Here is a 21,084-nt window from a genome sequence, read left to right on the forward strand (position 1 = left end):
AATAAGCATTTATGAAGCACCTATTATGCGCCAGGGATTACGCTAAGGCAAAAGATGGAGGAAGAGATGAGAAGGAAAAGCATTCCACTTAGCACAATGCTTAATAAATGCTCTTCGGATCTTACTTCTTTTCCACCTTTCTTCCTTCCTCCTTTCTACTCTTCTTTGCTCAAACCAAATGGCAAAGGAGAACCTTATGATACAGGCCATAAAGCAATGGTTTCAGTATGGAGCTGTTTTCTCTTTGACGAACCCCAGGCATTTTCTTCCCATGAAATTCCACAAATATCTGACTATCTCCTAGAGATAAGTTCTGTATCGGATACAGGGATTAGTAAAATAGAGTCCTTGCCTTCAAAGTGCTCACAATCTAATAATCTAATATTGAGGTTTAAGAAAATCTATACATCTAGACAGTGTATAAAATACAATAACTGTAAGAGAGATGCAAAGTGCTCTGACAGTTCAGAGATCACACACCTCATTAGGAGAAACTGAAAAAGGCTTCATGAAGAAGACATCTGGGATGTGCCAGATTCCAACAGATGGAGGCTGCAGACACTGGAGGGGCTGGCGGGCCCAGTGTAAACTGCAACAGGCTGCTTGGAAAGGTGGGCTGGGGCCATACTGTGGGAAACCTTGAATGCCAGAGTAAGATGCTACTGAAACTTTTTTTTTTAACAGGATATTAACAACATAGGTCAGATCACATACTCAATAAACTCCACCGGCTCCGTATTACCTCCAAGATGAAATAATAAAGTTTTGACATTTAAAACTCTTTCTAACCTGGCCCCCTCCCACTCTTCCCCAGGGGTAGGATGTAGCCACACTGACCTACAGGCTGCTCCTCATGCACTATAGGCCATCTCCCATCTTTGCACTGGTTGTCCCCCAAGCCTGGAACATTCAGCCTCCTCATTTCTGCCTCTCGCTGCCTCCAAGCTCAAATCCTGCTTTTTGTAGGAGCCCCTTCCCAGTCCAACAGTCCCTCCCCTCAGACGGCACTTTCATATACTCTCAATCATCTACATGTTGCCTGGCCCATTAGAACGGCAGCTCTTTCTTCATAGCCCCAGCCTGGCACATACTAATGGCTTAAGAAAGGGCTTTGGGTCTAACGGCTTTGTGTCGTTTTCTAAGTAGGAAGATGTCCAGGCAGAATCAAACAAATACCATACCCTTCTAACAATAACTCTTCAAGTAAGCAAGGAAGGAAATGGAGGAAAGGAGGAAAGAAGGGAGGGGGCAGAAAGGATGGGGGACAGAGCTGGGGGAGGGGGAAGAGAGGAAGATGGAGGGAGAAGCTTGCTGGGGTGGGGTGAGAAAGGGGGGGAAGGAAGAAAAGGAAGAGAAGTGAGGATGGGGAAGAGAGGGAGGAGGACGGAGAGTAAAGTGGGGGGAAGAGGAAAGAGATGGAGAAGGAAGAGAGCATGGGGAAGGGAGGAGGAAGAGGTGGAAGGGAGAAGAGGAAGAAGAGGGAGAAGGGGGAGGAGGGGGAATGGAAGAAGGAGAAGGGAGCAGAGAAGGGAGATGGAAGAGGAAGAGACAGGGAGGAGATGGGAGAGGGAGGGGGAGATAGGAGAGGAGGGGGAGGCGGAAGAGGAGGAGGGGAGAGGAGGGGGAGGCGGAAGAACGGGAGAGTTGGGGGAGTGGAAGAAGGAGAGGGAGCAGGGCAAATGGAGAAGTTCCCACAGTCCCTATGGGCGGCGGCCCCCCGAAGCACAAGAGGCTCCCCGACCACAGAGGGGGCCCAGTACTGCCCAGAGGCGCCCAGACCATTGGCCCAGGCCTGGAGACTGTAGGTTGGGAAATGCTCGCAGGCCTTGGTCCCGGGAGCAGCCAGGGCGCTGCTCGTCCACCCGGGGCAGCTCCAGCTTCTGCTGCTGCCGCCGCCGCTACTACAGCCCGCAGACGCTCACCTCCTTGTCGGCCGCCTTCTCCCCGACTCCCAGGAGCGCGTACAGGTCCATTTGCAACAACTCCTTGGTCACCGCCATGGTCCCGACCCCTGAAACTGGCGTCTCCCTGCGAGAACTACAAATCCCAGGAGCCTAAGCGCGGGCCCTCGCTAGGGAGTCCTCACGTCCAGCCGACCCTGCGTTCCCTGTCCGGGTTGGAGGCGCTTTGCCCGCTGGGAATTGAAGTTTTCTTGGAGCCTCTCGAATGCCTTCCCCTCAAGGAAAAGAACTACACTTCCCAGCAGGCATCGCTCTAGACCCAGCTGGACCAAGCCCGGTCTATCCACAGGCTTCCTGGGCTATTAAGTATTAAGGGGTGGGGGCACTTGGAGCCGATAGTTGTAAGGACGGGGTCGCTCCTCAGATCTGTCTCGTGAGCCTAGGAAGGTCTGGCTGCGGAGGGGCAGTATCCTGGCGGCCCGAGGAAGCTGTCGGTCCTGCCCCGGAGATGGAAGGCAGGTGCTATGGTTGCGCGGTCAAGTTCACTCTATTTCGAAAGGAGGCAAGTCTAGTTCTTCCTGGAGCTTGGGGGCGGCGCCCCCTTCTGTAAAAATCACCCCGCCTCCTGCCCCCCCCTCCGCCCGTCACCCCCTCCTCTCCCCTCTATCATTGCACACCTTTCCTCCCCGCGTCCCCTCTCCGTATCACTGAAACTCCCCTCCCCCTTGGCGCCCCCCATACTGGCTGCTCTTATCTCTCCTCTGCTTTCTGGCCTGACCTTTTGGGTCATCGCGTCCCCATGGCTTTCCATGCCACCAGGACCAAGCGGACCCAGCTGCTGAGGATTCCTTTGATCAGCAAGGATTCCTTGGGTACCCCCGGGTTGTGTGGTGCTGGGCATGGTACCTGGCTCGCTTCCTGGGCAGTAAGAAGGAAATACTTCAGTGTGTGAGGAACCACACCAGACTAGAATGGAAGGATGGAGACATCTCCTTGTACCACCCTCGGCCAAGCTGGTCTTCATCTGTGCCAGGGACAGATTGAAACGGGGCAGAGCTTCACCCGGCCCTACCATCAACTGCTCTCTAGAAGCCAAGAGTCTGCCACATGTCTGGTGGCAGCTGACTGAAAATGGAGCAAGAATTATGGACCAGGAAGGAACTTTGTAAAGAATTTTGTTTTCTCTGGTCTGCTGAGTGTGCGCTCCTGGCTCCATCACTAATTCTGCCGGGGTTTAGAGGCCACCCTTCCTCTTCCCATGTCCCCCACCTATGGAAGTGGTTTCCCACTGTTTCCCTCCTCAGAATTTCGTATGTTCTGCCTACTGAGAGATCCCTGCGGGAAAAGTACCCAGGAGGACCAGATGAAGTGTAAGTGTGGGTTTTCTTGCCTCTTGTTTTTTGTGTAGTGTGGTTGTAAGAACTGTGGTCGAGCCTTCTGTTCCAACTGCCTCTCCTTCAGTGCAGCTGTACCCCGCTTTGGGAACACCCAGCAGAAGGTCTGCAAGCCGTGCCATGAGGGGCTGACCAGGTGAGCAGTACAAGTGATCAAGGGAGACACAAGAGCAGCCTCTGGCTGAGGGGCTTGACCATAAATTAGGGAATGTGAAAGAGGCCAGGGGAAAGTTCATTAAATATGATGCTTCTGTAGCTCCCCACACTTACCCTAAGTCCATAATATAAGGCTCTACTGCAGTGAGGCTCAATGTATGCCGGAGGAGCACTGTCTAGTATGGTGGCAGTGCCCATAGGACTACCTATGACTCTGAGCTTTCTCCCTGCAGAGGGCCTTCGGAAGCCAGTGTCTCCAAGTGGTCACCACCTGAGAACTACAAGAAGTAAGTGCTGGAGGGGTAAGGATGCGGATGAGCATGGAGACAGGGAATCCACCTCATGCTGAGCTGTAGAGTCACAGGGACTCTCTGTGGAGACCCAAAGGAGTATAGAACGTTAGGAAAAAGTCCCTCCTTCCCAAGCTGCCTGGTACAGTATTCTACCCTATGATACCTGTCATAGTATAGAACTTTCACCAATTTACACGCACTCAATCCTGGCCGCTCTGCTACAGTCTCTTGCTGGGTTAGAACTGGGGAGCACACAAACCAAGGCTTGCAGCTAGATTGTCCCTTGAGGTGACAGCTTTTCTACCTGGGGCACCCCTTTCCGATCTAGACTTTGGGGTTTCCTATTGGTGGTGGGAGAAGTCCTTTTCTTACCTACCTCTTTCCCTTACTTTGAGAAACCTAGAAAGTAGGCTCCACCCTTCCATCCCTTTGCCTGTACCAACCACTGGTTCCAGTGGCTGAAAAAGCAATTTTCAGCACCCTCCATTCACTCCCCTCAATAGGCGTGTTGCTGCATTGGAGGCCAAACAGAAGTTCATCGCTCCCCAGGGCATGGTTCGGCCACAGGGACTGTCTCAAGAAGACCAAGTCATTGCCAAGCGACTTGAAAAACTCCGCCAGGAAACCAAGCCTAGTGAGTGGAATTGGGGATGGGTCCAGCTGAAAGCTGGTGCAGTGGGAAGAGCACTGGATGTGGAGTCATCAAGTTCAAAACCCACTTCTTTCTTCCACTTACTCTCGATTTGACTTTGGGCAAGGCACTTAACCGCTTGGGGCCTCGATTTCCACACCTGTAAAATAAGAGGGTTGGACTAATTCACCTCTAAAGTTCCCTCTTGCTCTAAATCTGTGATGGTGTGAACTCCGAATCATCTCAATGGAAAGGGGGAACCTCAACATCTAAGGGCCTATGCATAGAGAACTGGGTACTAAAAATCCTGAAGTAATTCTAGGACCCAACTGATAGCTTCTCTGTGTGTGCTACAGAAGCGGTGCCTTCCCAGGCAGAGATCGAGGCCAGGCTGGCTGCTCTTCGGGACGAGCCTCGAGGACCCATCCCTTCCACTGAGGTGATGGAGGATCGACTAGCCGTGCTGCAGGGCAGGGTCCCCCCATCCCAGGCTCCCCGGCCGGTAAGAGCAGTAGCCTGCTACATGGGGGCCTTTGGCCTACCCAGCTGAACATGGGTTGAAGGATAGGGGGACAAGAGAACAACAGATGTTTGTTTGGAACCCACATTTTGTAAGCTGGGAGAATTCCTATGTTGATTCCTACCACCACACCCCTGTTTTTATCTACTGCCAGGCCATGTACCTTAATATTGGGTTGGGGAAGGGCATCCAAAGATTCATAGTTTTGGGGTTCCTGGTTGAAGCCCCAAAGTTGGTTGTCTGAGTACAAGTGTCTCTGTTGCTCTGTATCACCCTGGATGGTGTATCTGTTTCTGGACAGGGGCTGTTTTCCAATGCTCTTGGTACCCCATCCCCCCCTCTCTGGGCTCCATGCCTTTTAGGTAGCTCTTCCTGTGTGGGGTTCTCTCCACTGATCCAGGTCCACCAACCTCCTGACACCAGGACACAGGCCCAACAAGCAGAGGATCTTTTGACTCAATTAGCAGCTGAAGTAGCAATTGATGAAAGCTGTGATCAAGAAACCCCCCCTCCAGGTAATCTCTCCCTATCCACTATGCCCATCTATTCCCTCAGGGATGATTTGCCATCACCTCCTGACAAGGGAAGATGGGACCATCCTAGTCCCCAGTCCTCAGCTCCCCCTTCCAACTTTAACCCCATCTATGGTTTCTTTCAGGTGTCTCTCTACAAAATGACCTTAACCGGGACAGCCCAAGGGGTTGGAATATTGGCCCTTCTGAATTGGCTCACCAGCAGCTGGAAGGAGAGAAGGGCCGGCTCCTGGCGGAGGCAGCAGCTGAGCTAAGGGAGGAGAACACCCGGCAGGAGAGGATCCTGGCCCTCGCCAAGCGGCTAGCTGTACTTCGGGGCCTGGACCCCGAAGGAGGTAGGGAACAGGAGTGGGGAGCACCGGGTTTGGCCTGCAGTGCAAGGGGCTGCTCCTGTCCCACCATGTGTGGTGCAGGGGCCCAGTGGGAATCAGTGCCCCTGCACCCACTTTCAAGAATGAGTAAGTCCCACTTTGGAGTCAGCAAAGCTTCAGCGCCCACCAGAGCAGGAGGCAGTGAACCACACCTGCCCCCTACAGGTAGATACAAGGCTCAGATGGGGTGGGCAAGCAAAAGGGCCCAGCTCCGATCTTTCTACATCCTGCACTTTTCTAGAGCCTAATGTTGAGAGAGCTCATCCGAGTGAATGCTCAGGAGGAATGCAGTCTCTCTCAGCGGTCAGTCCCTAAGGCTGGTCTTATGTAGGATGTACTCCAGGCCATTAGAGAAACTGTCATTGTAGGACAGGCCCACTGTCCTCGTGACCTCTCCCTCCACCAACATCCCAGGCTGCCCAAGTGACATTATTAAGTCAGTCTGTCTGTGCCCCCTCCTCCTCAGCCACCCCCATTCAAATTCCAGTGGCTTCCTGACCTCCAGAATCAAATAGAAGATTCTCACTAGGCCCCTTCCGACCTTTCTAGGCATCTTCCATGCGCTCTAAGATCTAACCACACCAGCCTCTTGGCTATTCCTCACACGTGACTCTCAGTCTCCCAGTGCTCTGCATTTCAGTCATGTCCCACCATGCTTACTGTGCTCCCCTTCCTCACATCTGACCCCTGGCCTCAGTGCCACCTTCTATAAGAGACCTTCCCCAGTCTTCACCCACCTCCCCCAGGCTTTCTGAGGATTACCTCTCCTTTACGCTCTCTATCTTGTCTCTACGTAGTTGTTTGCATGTTGTCTCCCCCATTAGACTGTGAGCTTGAAGGCGGTGACCTCTCTTTGCGTCCCAGTGTTTAGCACAGTACCTGGCACATAGCAATAAATAAATGCTTGTTGACTGACTCATTGACCTAAACCTAACCAGGCTGGGAAGGGAGGTTGATGTCCACCCAAGAGACATCTCAATGTTAATTTCCTCCTCCCTTCCCTTGCCTCTAGTGACCTTGCAGAACTATCACTTCCCTGACAGCGATGAGGATGAAGAGGAGGCCATCCAGAGAGTCCTGCAGCAGGTGAGGCCTTTCTGACCCATACCTCAAGTTCCCTGCCTTACCTATCTCCTGTTTCTCCCTCACTGGGTCATTCCCCCATTGCCTGCCGAGCCCTTCCCCCCAGAATGCACATGTGCACACTCCCCCAGGACTGGGGGGTGGTTGGTGTCCAGGCCCTGTCCCTCTAGTTGCAGACCTGCCCTTGTCAAGCCCCATTATGCTTTGTGTTCCCTGATGACAGTGGGGAAGCAGCAGCCAGATTGGGGAGGAAGATGAAATGGGGAGGGGGTGGGGGTGGCTCGAGTGGGGACTGAGTGGAGAAGGTTGCAGGGAGACCTACTGCAAGAGAAGGGCCCTTAAAAGTGTAGAGAAGGGGAGGCTGCTCTTTGAACCCTCCTCTCTCTTTCTGTTTGCAGCTTACAGAGGAGGCTGCCATAGATGAGGTGAGCGGCTTCAACATCCCTGCAAAGCAGGTGCCTCCGCCCCGGGCCCAGCCTAAAGCTAAGGTGAGACCCCTTGGCCACTGGCCCTCAAGTATGGTACAGGAGGCGTGGGGTTCTGAATCTGAATCCTGACTCTTCTACTCACCAGCTGTATGACCTTGAGCAAGCCATTTAATGTCTTTGGGACTCAGTTTCCTTATCTATAAAATGAGGGGGTTGGGCTAGAAGGCCTCTAAGGTCCTTCCCGGCTCAAAGCCTGTGATCCTATCCATCTTTGTTATTGCACATTGTCCCCATGACAACAGCACCCTGCGGGGGTAACCCTCTTCCTGTTGGCCCTCTGCTTCTCTCCAGGCTGTGGCCCCCAAGGCTGAATCAGAGGTGGGAGAGGAGCTGCCCTGGTGCTGCATCTGCAATGAAGATGCCACTGTACGCTGCCATGGCTGTGATGGGGACCTGTACTGCCCGCGATGCTTCCGGTAGGGAAAGGGGCCCCTCTGCTGGAGCTGCCAGAGGCATTTGGGAGTGCAGAGGGCAGGAGGGGAGACGGGTGCCCAGGGAGCGGGTACACACGCCTTCACTGGATCACCGCTACTGACCATTGCTCTTTTTGCCTGCAGGGAGGGCCATGATGCCTTTGAACGGAAAGAGCACAGGACATCTGTCTACCGCCCCCCCTGTGTGGGACGAGAGCACTAACCCCATTGGGACTTGGCTGCTGGAAAGGCAACCCCGTCGTTAGCTCCTTGAGATGCTGGGGAAGGGGCCTAGGTGTAATGGTTCCTAGTTCTGCCTGCATCTCAGAGGATTCTCCTTGTGGGTGCTCCTCGGAGGGTGGGGCTGATGCATGAGGAAGCCCTCCTCTTCGGCCTTTTGCTTACCAAGGAGGAGACAGGATCCTCTTTCCTAAGACAGTGACTCAGCAAGCTGAAGGGACTGGGAGTCTTGGGAAGGATGCACCCCAAGTCAGAGCCACTGCCAGAGGGGAGGGGCTGTGTAGGGGAAGGAAAATAGAGGTCACCTGAGCATTTTGATTCTTATTGTACTAATGTTAACAATATTAAAACCTGGCCCAAAAAGTTCTTCTCCCTCCTGGTCCACTGGAAAACACACAGCACCTTATTAGCCTCCAATAAAATGTATTTACTCCCTAAAACTTGTGTCCTCTCTTCCGTAAGGCCACAGGAGACATGAGTCTGAGGCACCAGGTGGAAGGGGCAGGAACAGGCCAGGGGCTCCTTCTGGCCCTTGTAGGCCAGCCTTCACACAACTACCTGCATTTCCTCAATGCCTCTGGTGCTGGGCTTGAGAGGAGGAGGGATGCATGGGTCTTGGGGCCCATCATGGACCTTAACTCCCCTCCCATAGCCAGTCCCCACATTACTTTCCATATCCAAGATCCGTGTGCTCTCGGTTTCCTTCCAGAGGCAGCTAGGTGGCACAGTGGATACAGCGCCAGGCCTAGAGTCAGGAAGACCTAGATTCAAATGCAACCTCAGATGCGTACTCGCTGTGTGACCCTGGGCAAGTCACTTAACCCTGTTTGTCTCAGTTTCCTCATCTGTAAAATGGGGGTGATCATAGCACCTACTTCCCGCGGTGGTTGTGAGGATCAAGTGATGGAACCATTGTAATGCTGTGGTAATGATGGACTTAGCCCTGTGCCATCCATCTGCACTCCTTTCCCCACCCTCTACCCATGACTTTTGCTACAAACAGCCAATGGTCCTTCACCCCAGTTCCCTTTGGGCCAATAAAAATCCACACCAATATCTTTATTCCATAGGCTTTACGCTTCTAGATTCAAACATGAGTTGGGGGCTTGCCAAGGAACCCCAGAGGTGGTGACCGAGGGTCACTCATGTAGTCACTGAGGAGGCCCGGCTGGTCTGCTGATACCATCAGGCTGAAGCTGTACATGTCCCACATCCCCTAGGGTAGCGTCCACACATCTCTCGTCCAACTTGCTGGTCCCGAGGGGGCTGGCCACTCATCTCCACACACAAGGCTACAAGGTTGAGGGGATGGCTCTGGGAGGCAGGAAGGGCGAGGCCTACGGGCTCCATAGTCAGCTGAGGTCTAGGGATAGGTAAGGCAGCTTGCAAAGTTTTATTTCTGAGGCCGGCTGAGCCTTCGGAGGCTTTTCAAGCGGCCAAGCAGCTCAGAGATAAAGGGCTGAAAAGGAAAAAGATGCTGGAGTTACACACGTCACTTCTAGTTGAATCCACCCCCTGCTTCTGCCTTCCACACACCACGGCTCTGTCCGAGGGAGATGCTGAGCACTATCCACACCTGGGAGAGGTCCTTCCCACCTCCCTTCCTATAGGAATCTTGGAGTGAAACTCCTCCCCTGTAGTCCCTTCTGAGATGACCTTCTATCTAAGTCTATATCTAAGATATATAGATATATCTTATGTGTACCTAGTGACTTACAACTTGTTTCCCCCATTAGAATGTAAACTTCATGAGGGCAGGGACTGTTTTTGCCTTTATATCCCCAGTCTAACACACAGTAAGTGCCTAATAAATTCTGTTGGCTGACAGACCAGACGCCTGCTCTGGCCTCCTCTCATCCCCTGAACAAACCGGTCACACTCACCTCTGTAGGACTGACACATTCTTGGAGTATTGCCTAGGAAAAAGAGGGCCAATGATGAGTCACCTCAAGGCCGCAAAGCTTTCCCACAGACCTACAGTCTCCGGACCCTCTCCGCAACTCACTCGCTGCTCACTCACTCAGTCCTTCCTCAGCAAGAGCTTAAAGGCTCTTCCCTGGGGCCTTCAATTAGCCAACTCTACCCGCTATCCTCATGATGTCCCTTTGCCCAAACCTTGCTCCAGAAAGAGCCACCAGAGTTTGTCTGCTCTTTACTCTCTACCATAGACCCCTTCAGCCCCAAGCTCCCTGTTTCCATGTACTGTGAAATAATGTGGGATTGGGCCTCCTAATCCCACCTGCAGTTTGGTTTTCTGCTCTTCTGTGGAGAGTTCAATGAAGTCTTCCAGTTCAAACTCGGGCACAGAGGACAATTGCTCCTGTAATGGAATCAGACAGGCAAGTTTGGCATGATGGGAAGACCAAAGGTCTTAACAGTCAGTCAGCTCCCATATTTAGTAGCAGGGAGACCCTGGGCAAGTCACTTAACCCTTCTGAGAAATTCGGACTCAAATGAGATCATGGATGTAATTTTGCAAACCTTAAATTGATAGAGAAATGCCAGTTATCATCATCCTCATTATTATTAGCCTATAATGACCAGGCCTCTGGTCTGGTGATAACTTCATTCCCCGAGCCTTCCACTGATGATCTCAAACAACAATTTTAGAGCGATACAGAGATATGCTGGTAAATGTTTAATAACCAACTCTCTGAGCGGGAAAAAAAAAAATTATATGAGTCATTTTTCAGTAATGTGTGACTCTTCATGACCCCATTTAGGGTTTTCCTGGCAGAGATACTGGAGTAGTTTACCATTTCCTTCTCCAGGTCATTACAGATGAGGAAACTGAGGCAAAGAGGTGAAGTAACTTGTCCAGGGTCACTCAGCTAATAAGTGTCTGAGGCCAGATTTATACTTGAGAAGATGAATCTTCCTGACTCCAGACCTGGCATTCTATCCACTGTATCACCGGGCTACCCTACTTTTAAATTTAATCTGCATTATTAACCTTTTCTCCATTGCTTTTCTAAAATCTAAGCCAGTGGTGTCAAACGCCTATAGAAATGGAGCCACTAACCTGTATTAAGGACCTGGATGACTGTATATTGACTTAGAAAACCACATATTAGCATTATCTATGTTCTATTGTGGGCAGCTAGGTGGTACAGTGGATGGAGTTCCAGGTTCCTCCTTTATTACACGTGATGTTCACCCTGAAGTCCCTGATCCAACCAAACTGGCCTTTTCTATGCTCCGTAAGTATGACACCATCTCCTCTCTCCATGTATTTGCACTGACCACCTGGAATGCGCTCCCTTCCTTACCTCCCCTTCATAGAATCCCTCACGTCCTGTAGGATGTGGCTCAAACGTAACCTACACAAAGTCATCTCTAATCCCCCTGCCCAAACCCCAGCCCCCTCGTGACAAACTCTTTGCATTTATTTTATACGTTTATTCTACACATTTTAAAAAACTTTTATTTTCAGTTCCAAACTCTCACACTTCCTCGGCCCATTGAGCAGACAAACAACGTGGTACTCATACATGGGAAGTCACACAAGATGTATTTCCATATTAGCCATCTTTCTGCATATACTTATTTCTTTTTTTTTTTTGGAGGCAATCAGGGTTAAGTGACTTGTCCAGGGTCACACAGCTAGTAAGTGCCTGAGGCTGAAATTAAACTCAGGATCTCCAGGGCTGGTGCTACCCACTGCACCACCTTGCTACCCCATTGCATGTGTTTATATAGGTGCATGTTATCTCCCTCCCTCCCAATAGAATGAAAGGAGGGATGGTTTCATTCTTTGCCTTTATGCCTTCAGTGCCTGGCACATAGTAGGTGCCTGACTAATTATTAGATGGAGCTGAGGAGAAGGGTAGGGTAGGGGACTCTAGTTGTTGTGGTGAAGGAAATCTAAAATAACTGAGCCAACAATGGTTTGAGCTGCCTTATTATGAGAAATTGGTAAGAAAACTCTTTGCATCCCACTTCAGAACTGACTGGGTTTCAGGTCAGTGTAACCTAGATCCTTAGTTATGGGCCTCTAAGCAACAGGTGAAGGTGGTCCAGCTTCCCAGCCACACAGGGTTCAGACAGTACAGCAGAGTTTTCTCGCATTTCCCATAATTGAACAGAGTTTTCTCACAAGACAGAAACTGGACTAGACCCCTAATTGAATAGAAAGGGAATTGAGCTAGGTCCAGAACTGAGTCACAAGATGGAATCAGTATGATCCACTCACTTCCCACAGTTCCCACACTACTGTGACCCTTCCCCTGAATTTAGAACCTCAGCTCAGCTCATATATCACCTCTCCCTGGTTACACTCTTAGACTTGTATCTTTGGTTTCCAGAAGGAAATCAGAACTAAGTTCAAATTCCATCCCTGACGTTTACTACCCATGTATCTGCGGGTCACACAGGTTATGGTTTCTCTGGGTCTTAGTTTCCTCACCTGAAAAATGAAGTTGTTGGACGCCCTGGTGTCCTTTAAGATCCGTTCCAGCTTTAAATCTAGGGTCCTGTGTTCTTATCCATGTTCACAGCTAGAGGACAAGTTTATGTTCTGTTTCAGATCAATAGAAACCCTAGGGGTGATGCTGAATCTTTCCTCTTGTGTGACTCTGGTACAAACTCTGGGCTCAAATCCACTAGGTTGTGTTAGGAAGTCCTTAGGGAGCTGGGTAGAGTCCAGACATAGAAAGAAGTAGAAGCCCCAATACCCTCAAAGATAGGACACCTGATCAGGGTGAGAGAGACCAGTCCTGGGTCCCATAAAATCAATAAGGTAGGAAAAGTGGGAAATGACTTCCAGGTAGTGAGAATATGACCTGGGAGTAATGGATCAATCGACAAGTTCAAATCCTACTTCTCCAGCTTACTATCTGTGTGACTTGGACAAGACCTTGATCTATTATGGGCCCCTATCTTCTCATCCATAAAATAAAGGGGTTGGACAAGATGGCGCCCAAGTCCCTTTTAGCTCCTTTAATCAATGAACTCATCATTCCAAGGAGCTAATCTGGCAGGTGGGGAAGGGGCAATTAGAACACTTCTGGGAGTAGAGGAGGGATGGACCAGGCTACTGTGATGGCCCTGACCTCTGTCCACAGTGGTGAGCTGGCCATGATTTCCCCAGCTACAGTCATCTTTCCTGCTGACGATTGGGAGCCATGCCAACCCTTGGCACTTTGGACAGTTGCCATGGTAACCTGGTGTCAGCTTCCGGACAGTGCTTAGGAGTGGTGTTCCAGCATACCTGGGTGTTTTTCTCCTTGTCTGGATAGAATTGTTTTTTTTTTCCCCTCCTGCTTGGTAAAATACAGTCCTTTTAGTAACCATTTTATTTTGATCCTAGGAAGACTAACTCATATGCCTAAGATATGAGGATTTTATCCAAGAATATGAGAATTTGACATGAAGAAAAATAGATCTTTAGAGAAGAAGAGAACAGAGAGAGACAGAAAGAGAAGGGAGGGGAAGAAAGAGAAAAAGGGAGGGGGAGAGAGAGAGAGAGACAGAGAGAGAGAGAGAGAGAGAGAGAAGAGGAAAAGGAGAGAGGAGAGAAAGAGACAAAGAAAAAGGAAGAGAGAGAGAAAGAGAGAGAGAGAAGAGACTCTAAGTAACAAATTCCCACCCTCCTCTTACAATACAACACCTTCTAATACCAATGAAGGTGCTACACCTCAGACACTTACCAGCTGTGTGGCCCTGAGCAACTCAACTTCTGTTTCAGCTTCCTCACCTGTGAAATGGGTGTCATCATAGCACCTACCTCCCAGGGTTGTTGTGAGGATAAAATGAGATAATAGACATAAACCACTCTACAAATGTGAGCTGATATTATTATTATCATGATTTTGCTTAAGCAATTATGATTAGTTGACATCAAGAAAGAACAAACCCCTTATTGGCACAGTTTGACTCCAGACAGACTCCCCTTCACTCATTCTACCAACCAGCCAGACTAGATTGACAGATGCTGCTGAATTTCATCCTGCCCTCTGGCATCTCCGCGCATCCAAGCATTCCCTCATTCCTGAACAACACTCTGTCTACCTCTCTGACAATCCTCTTCCTCCAAAGCCCAGCTCAGGTGCCACCTCTTCCTTTGAGCCTTCCCTGATCTACCATGCTACCGGGCCATCTCCAGTCACCCTGATCTCTATCTGACCACTGGACCCAGATGGCTCCGGAGGAGAGAGTGAGGCTGGTGACTTTGCACAGCCCTCCCTCCCTTAAACACAATTCACTTGCAGGTCATAGCATCACCTCCCTGATGTCACGGTCCTCTTCAAAAAGGAAGGACCGACAACAACAAGAAAGACAACAATCTATCACTCCACCTCAACTGATGGATTTTCTTGGAGCACTTTGGGTCTTTCCTTTGTCTTTATCTTTCTACTTGGTATCGGCTCGGGTGTGTATTTGTTGCCCATTAGGCTGGCATGGTGGAAATGTTCTTGATTTTGAAGCCAGAAGCTGCAGATCCAAGTCCATCACTGCCACTGCCATCTTCCACTCTGCCAAGTCCATCTCCAATCACTGTTACTTAGACAGATTACTTCACTTCTTGGGCCTCAGTTTCCTCATTTGTAAAAAGAGGGATGTGGACTAGCTGAGCAAGAGATTGGTGTTTTTCCTCTCTCTATCTCCATCCTGGAAAGGCACTAACAAAGTGCCTGGAATGTAGTAGGTCTTTGAGTATTTGTTGAGTTGAAAAGTAGACCGTCTTTTGAATGATGCCATTTGATTAGGTTTCCTTTGTTCTTCTCTATCCCAAATAACAAGAAACAACTACACAAACCTCGTTTGAAGTCACTCAACATGTCCCAACTAGAGCTCATTATCTTCCCCCACCCAAACCCACTCCATTTCCTAATTTCTGTCTTTTGTTGAGGGGGCCATCACCCAGTCACCCAGGTATGATGCCATCACTCAGGTATTTGACTCAGAGTCTTCCTTGACTCTTGGCTCTCTCTCACCATCCCAGAACTAATCAGTGGACAAGTCCTGTCAATTCTGCTTTCACAGCTGCTGCATCTGTCTGCTCCTCTCCACTCACAAACTCACAAGACCACTCCCATCATTTGAGCCCTGGTCATCTCCATTACAAAAACGTCCTCAATTATCTCCCTGCCTCCAAGTGTCTTGCCCTCTCCAATCCATCCTCCACACAGCTGCCAAAGTGACATTCTTAACATATATTTGTGTTTAATTGTGTCATTCCCCAGCAGAGGAAGCTCTAATGGCGCCCAGCAGTCTCTAGGGTAAAATACCAACTCTTAGGTCTGGCATTTAAAGGCCTTCACAATCCGCCTCCAACTGTGCTTTCTGGACCAGTTATAAATCACTCCCCGACATCCACTCTACATTTCAGCCAGATTGACCTATTTGCTGCTCCCCATACATGACACTGTCATCTCCTTTCTTGTGTCTTTGCATATGCTGTTGCCCACGCCTGGCATGCTCTCCCTCTTAACTTCCATCTTTATTAAGCATCTGCCATATGCTAGGCACTGGGCTAAGTGCCTAAAGAGATAAAGAAAGGCAAAAAGTAGTCCCTAGTTCTCAAGGGCTCAGACTAATGGGGGACAATGTGCAAACAACTATGTACAGATGAGCCACACTCAGGATGAATTGGAGGTATAATCCACAGAGGGAAGGCTCTAGGGGGAGCAGGAAAAGCTTCCTGTAGAAGGTGGGATTTTAGCTAAAATTTGAAGGAAATCAGGGGAGCCAGGAGGCCCGAGATGAAGAGAGAGAGAGTTCTAGGGATGAGGGACAGACAGCCAATGAAAATGCTCAGAGCATGTGGAACTCAAAATCTTAAAAAATGAAGATTAATTTTTTTGTTTACATGTAATTGAGAAAGAAAATAAAATAAAAATTAAGTGATAAAAAGAAAATTCCCAGAGCCAGGAGATGGAGAGTCCTGTGTAAGGAATAGCAAGGAAGATGCTATCACTAGATTCAAGAATACTTGGAGGCTGGAACCTAACATATAAGACTGGAAAGGTGGAAGGAAGAGAGATGATGAAGGGCTTTGAACGCCAAGCAAAGGATTTTCTATTTGATCCTGGAGGCAATAAGGAGCCACTAGAGATTGAGTAGGGGGCATGACATAGCCAAACCTGCATTTTAGGAAGATTACTTTGGTGGCTAAACAGAGGGTAGAATGGAATGAGGAGAGACTTGTTTGTAGAAGGCAGAACAACAAGCTGGCCATTGCAGCAGCCCACAGGTGAGGGATAAGGGCCTGCACCAGTGACAGCAGTGTCAGAGGTGAGAAGGGGGAGTATTAAAGAGAAGTCCTGAAGGTAAACTCAACAGTACTTGGTAACAAATTGGACATAAGGAGAGAGTGAGGGAATGAAGGGTGGCTGAAGACACACAGGTTTGGAGTTGAGGTTGCTGGAAGAGTGGATGCAGTCAGGTGGCTCAGCAAACAGAGAGCCAGGCCTGGAGTTGGGAAGACCTGAGTTCAAATGAAGCATCAGACACTTACTAGCTGTGTGACCCTGGGCAAATTGCTTAACCCTGTTTGCCTCGGTTTCATCATCTGTAAAATGAGCTGGAGAAGGAAAAGGCAAACCACTCCTGTATCTTTGCCATAGAAAACCCCAAATGGAGTCTCGAAGAGTTGGACACAACTGAACAACAACAAATGATGACAACTTCGTCAATAAATAAGGAAGCTGGGAAGTGAGGATGGTTTTGGGATAACAATAATGACCTAATTTTTGGATATTTTGAGTCTGAGCAGCATGGAGTTCAAGATGTCCAGTAGGCTATTGGAGAAGCCAGACTAGAGGTCAGTGGAAAGGTCAGAGTCGGATAAGTAGATTTGAGAATCATCCTCATAGAAAATAATTGAATCCGGGGGGCTGACGTAATTGCCACATGTAGAATCTCGAGCTTCCTGGAAAGCATAGCTCAGGGATCACCCCCTAAAGGAGGCATTTCCTGAAAATTCTCTTAACTAGTGCTCTCCTCTTCCTAGGTTTATCTTGTATTCGTAGGAATTTTGCATTTACTTAGGGTGTACACAGGTTGTTTTTTTCTCTCTTAGTATAGTGAAAGCTCCCTGAGGGCAGGGACTCTTCTAGTCCTCTACTCCCCAGTGCCTAGGACAATACTAGACATGGGCACAAAGCATGGGTTCAGTAAATGCTTGCTGAGTTGAATCGAATCCCAAATACTCTCTCTGGGAGATTGGAGCTTACAGTCTAGTTATAAATCACACAGTTACGCTCAAAACAATTGAACCTGAACATTGTGATATTGAAAAAAACCAAACAGTCTCAAGGAGGAAATATGAGAAGACACCTGCCCTAATTCCTTTAAAGAGGTGGGATCTGTGGGTGTAGACCCCTTCGTATTATGTCAGATTTTTTTATGTGAATTTTTTTTCCTCTTCTCCTTTTAAAAAATTTGTTATGCTGGAAAGACTTACACAAACTGATGCTGAGTGAAGCGAGCAGAACCAGGAGAACATTGTACACAGTAATGGCGACATTGTGCGATGATCAACTTTGTTAGACTCAGCTCTTCTCAGCAATTCAATGATCCAAGACAGTTCCAAAAGACTCATGACGGAAAATACTTTCCAGAGAAAGAACTATGGAGTGTGAATGCAGATCGAAGCATACTCTTTTCATCTTTTTTTATTTTGTTTTTTCTCTCTCTTGGGTTTTCCCTTTTGTTCTGTTTCTCTTTTCACAACATGAGTAATGTGGAAATATGTTTAATACAATTGTACATGTATAACCTACATCAGATTGCTTGCCATCTTGGGGAGGGAGGAGGAAAGGGAGGGAGAAAAAAGCTTGGAACTCAAAATCTCATAAAAGTGAGTGCTGAAAACTTTCTTTACATATAATTGGAAAAAAATAAAATGCTATAAAAATTTTGTTATGAAGTATGGCTCTGGGTGTGGAGACACAGAGGGAAATGGAGGTGATATGTTTTTAAAAAACTATCAATAAAAATCTCTTGAAAAAGCAAGGTCAAAATCATTATTCGTCTTGGAGGGAAAGGGTTAGAGTCACAAGTTAAAAGAGAAGAGCAAAAGCACAGGTCAGAAAACACAGAGTCCAAGGACATCTATTTGATTTTTTTTTTGGAGGGGAGAAGGCAGGGCAATTAGGGTTAAGTGACTTGCCCAAGGTCACACAGCTAGTAAGTGTGTCAAGTATCTGAGGCCACATTTGAGCTCAGGTCCTCCTGACTCCAGGGCCGGTGCTCTATTCCCTGTGCCACCTAGCTGCCCCCAAGGGCATCTATTTGAACACAGACCTGGCTGAGTAAAAAAAGTGACAGCTTCTAGTAATGAAGACTAAAACATATCTTTGCCCTTTCTGGGAAACAAAGGACCAGGAAGAAGGAATACATGTTTGTGAAGCACCTAGTATGTGCCAGGCGCTGCGCTAAATCATTTGACATCTTCCCATTTTACATATGAGGAAAGTGATGCATGCAGCAGACTCACCCAAGGTCACACAGCTAGTAAACATCTAAGGCTGAACTAGCGCCTTTCTGAGACCAGGCTCGGCGTTACATCCACTGTGCCACCGGCTGCTTCTGCAGAACCAGGGCGAGAGCCAAACTAGTTATGAAACAAAGTCTAGACCAGCAGACTAGTACCAGTTCTGACCAGCAGCAGCCTCTCTTGGGACCATGTGTGTGAAATTAAATTAAGATCTATACCACTTCACGCTCTTCAAATCACTTTTATGTTTATTCATCATGACCACCCTAACTCCGTGGGGTTAGCGACCCTCCACCGCCAGTCTCTAGAATATCAAACCTGGGAAGGAACCTCTGAGTTCCTGGATTTATCCATCTATATGTTATCTTCCCCACAGACTGTAAGGTCCCTGAGGGCGGGAAAAATTTTGATTTTGCTTCTGAATTCTCAGATCGCCAGTGCCTGGCGCACGGTCTAGCATATAGTAGTCCCTTATTAAAAACTTATTAATTGATTCATTGATAAATTGATCGATCTGGTTCAACACCCCCCCTAATCTTATAGATGAAGAAAATGAAACCAAGAGGGGTAAAATCATCAACCCAAGGTCATACATCAAGATAGTAGCAGAGTCAGGACTAGAATAAAGGTCTGTAGATAGTCAAAAGTTTTTAGCTTTCTATTTTAAAGAGATTTGGTTTTGTTTTTACACCACCTAGATTTCCCTCCTGTACTCCTTACCACGGGGTAAACATTTAATAATCATTAGTTGAATTGAATCAAATTACTAAGGCAAGTAAGATCCCCACTTTACAGATGATGAAACTAAGACCCAGAGAAATTTTGCCCAAGATCCCACAGCAACTCAGAGGGAGACCTAAATGGTGGAGAGGATAGAGCTCTTGATCTGAAGTCAGGAAGACTTCAGTTTTAACCCAGCTGTGTGACCTTGGGTAAGTTGCTTGACTTTTCTCAGCCTCCATTTCTCCAACCATAAAGTGAAGATAGTAATGATACCTGCCTCACATAGTTATGAGGATCAAATGAGAGCAAAGACATGGTGTCCCAAAAGTCTTAGTGCAGTTTTATGGTATTAAAATTAAGCTATCAAAACCACACTAAGACTTTTGGGACACCCTGTAATAAAGCACTTTGCAAACTTTAAAGCACTATCTAAATGCTGTCTATTATTGCTGTTATTGTCATAGCTGGAACTAGAATCCACATTTCTTGACTCTTGCTCTTCTTACTTTTACTCCTTCTCAGTTCTCTTTCCATTATACCTAACTGCTGAGAACATTTCATTCCCTGAGGAGCAGCCCCAGTGGACCTTTGATAGAAGGTGTAAAGAATAAGTCCCATTTTTCCCAAGGGCTTGAACAGCTTGTTCCTGCAGCCAGTCACCTGGTCGTTCTGATCTCCAGCTCCTTTATCTATATTCTCTCTGTCCCTCTGGCCACCCCCTTATTGCCCACTTCTCCCAGGCATCCCCAAATCCCCTCTGTCCAGACCTGGTACAGCTCCTGAAGCTGGGAATCCACCCACTGCTCTGTCTCTAGCCACGTCTGTAGCTGTCCCCGGTCATACTTCACTGTCAACCGGCTTGATCTTCGGGCCTTTGGACTTGAGCCTTTGGAAGAACCCAACCGGGGCCTTGAGTGTTCCTTCTGGGATGTCTTTCTGTCAGTAACAGAAGCCCACTGGACCTGCTTATCGTGGTTCTCTGGGTCCCCTTGGGGCACTGAGCTGCATGAGGAAGGGCGAGAGGGAAGCATGGATGTCCAGGTCTAGGCAAGGAGCTGGGAATGACTGCTCAGGGACTGACAGAGACAGTACAGTAGCAAAGAACAAGAGGAAGGAAGGGAGCAACAGAGAGGCTGCTCTTAGGTGCTGGGAGGGGCCAAGGGACATGGCTCCTGCTCTCCAATAGGTGCTGCTTCAGAGATTAGTTTATTGTGCCAGGATAAAAGTGAAAATAATAGTAGAGAGTGCAAAGAGCAAGCAGCCTCAGGGCCCCTGGAGAAGCAAGGTCCCATGCCAGCAACATCTAGAGCCCGGACAAATAGAAGCAACTTAGGTTCTGAGCTGGGGGCTCTAGACTCCACTGAAGTGGGCTGAAGCTGAGCCAGGCTGGGTGATGAGCCTGAGGCCGAGTCCACGACCTGAGCCAAGAGCAAAATCAATTCACTTCAACAAACATTCATCATTATTAAGCATATGTTATGATTATGAGGGTCAACGTGACACAGTGGATAGAGGCCTCAAAGTAAGGAAGATCTGGGTTCAAGTCTTCTTTCTGACACATAAGGAGTGTGTGACCCTGGCTAAATGACTTAACCCTAAATAACTCTCTATAAAGGGGGCAGCTAGGTGGCACATTGGAAACTGCACCAGCCCTGGAGTCAGGAGGACCTGAGTTCAAATCCAGCCTCAGACTGACCTTGGGCAAGTCACTTAACCCCAATTGCTTTGCTTTCTCCCCTTCAAAAAAACAACAAAGAACACCTCTCTATAGGACTATAATAGAGGAGGTGCTGCTATGCCTTGGCAAAAGTCATTTCTTCACTTTGACTCACTGGTTGAGGTAGGGGAATTGGGATACTTCCAGGTTCTCCCCCATCTCCATTCACTTTGACTCACT

At 48.5% G+C, this 21,084-nt stretch overlaps 3 protein-coding genes across 4 annotated transcripts in view; 1 reads left to right on the forward strand and 2 right to left on the reverse strand.

Moving 5' to 3' along the window:
- DNAJC17 (DnaJ heat shock protein family (Hsp40) member C17) overlaps positions 1–2,033 on the reverse strand; it is a 28,479-nt gene extending 26,446 nt beyond the window's left edge. The window contains exon 1 of the mRNA XM_036735125.1: positions 1,923–2,033. Within this exon, the coding sequence (XP_036591020.1) occupies positions 1,923–2,000 (78 nt within the window). The 5' untranslated portion in view covers positions 2,001–2,033. The remainder of the gene's footprint in view (positions 1–1,922) is intronic.
- On the forward strand, positions 1,612–8,463 carry ZFYVE19 (zinc finger FYVE-type containing 19). 2 transcript variants are annotated; one of them, XM_036735124.1, is made up of 11 exons: positions 1,612–2,463; positions 3,310–3,431; positions 3,685–3,738; positions 4,248–4,378; positions 4,732–4,877; positions 5,296–5,410; positions 5,554–5,763; positions 6,812–6,885; positions 7,281–7,370; positions 7,662–7,786; positions 7,928–8,463. In XM_036735124.1, the coding sequence occupies exons 1-11, from the start codon at positions 2,410–2,412 to the stop codon at positions 8,004–8,006; spliced, it is 1,200 nt and encodes a 399-aa protein (XP_036591019.1). In that variant the 5' UTR covers positions 1,612–2,409; the 3' UTR covers positions 8,007–8,463. The 2 variants fall into 2 exon arrangements, with proteins under 2 accessions (XP_036591019.1, XP_036591018.1); XM_036735123.1 differs by having other exon boundaries at positions 2,078–3,271; positions 3,363–3,431.
- Positions 8,464–9,416: 953 nt separating this feature from the next.
- PPP1R14D (protein phosphatase 1 regulatory inhibitor subunit 14D) lies at positions 9,417–20,301 on the reverse strand. Its single transcript, XM_036769652.1, has 4 exons — positions 19,955–20,301; positions 10,263–10,343; positions 9,907–9,939; positions 9,417–9,482 (listed from the first exon to the last, which is right to left on the reverse strand). Exons 1-4 carry the CDS (start codon positions 20,216–20,218, stop codon positions 9,417–9,419), a joined length of 444 nt encoding a protein of 147 aa, XP_036625547.1. The 5' UTR covers positions 20,219–20,301.
- Positions 20,302–21,084: the final 783 nt, after the last annotated feature.

Source organism: Trichosurus vulpecula, chromosome 8 (genome assembly GCF_011100635.1).
Source record: "Trichosurus vulpecula isolate mTriVul1 chromosome 8, mTriVul1.pri, whole genome shotgun sequence".
Classification (NCBI taxonomy): Eukaryota; Metazoa; Chordata; class Mammalia; order Diprotodontia; family Phalangeridae; genus Trichosurus; species Trichosurus vulpecula.

Coding starts and splice junctions, on each gene's coding strand:
- ZFYVE19 (XM_036735123.1), top strand. CDS start 3,033: ATGGAGCAAGAATTATGGACCAGGAAGGAACTTTGTAAAGAATTTTGT. Junction 4,878..5,295: donor CATCCCAGGCTCCCCGGCCG/GTAAGAGCAGTA, acceptor CCACTGATCCAG/GTCCACCAACCTCCTGACAC. Junction 5,411..5,553: donor TCAAGAAACCCCCCCTCCAG/GTAATCTCTCCC, acceptor GGTTTCTTTCAG/GTGTCTCTCTACAAAATGAC.
- PPP1R14D (XM_036769652.1), bottom strand. CDS start 20,218: ATGCTTCCCTCTCGCCCTTCCTCATGCAGCTCAGTGCCCCAAGGGGAC. Junction 9,940..10,262: donor AGCAGAAAACCAAACTGCAG/GTGGGATTAGGA, acceptor TCTTTTTCCTAG/GCAATACTCCAAGAATGTGT. Junction 9,483..9,906: donor AATGTGTCAGTCCTACAGAG/GTGAGTGTGACC, acceptor TTTCCTTTTCAG/CCCTTTATCTCTGAGCTGCT.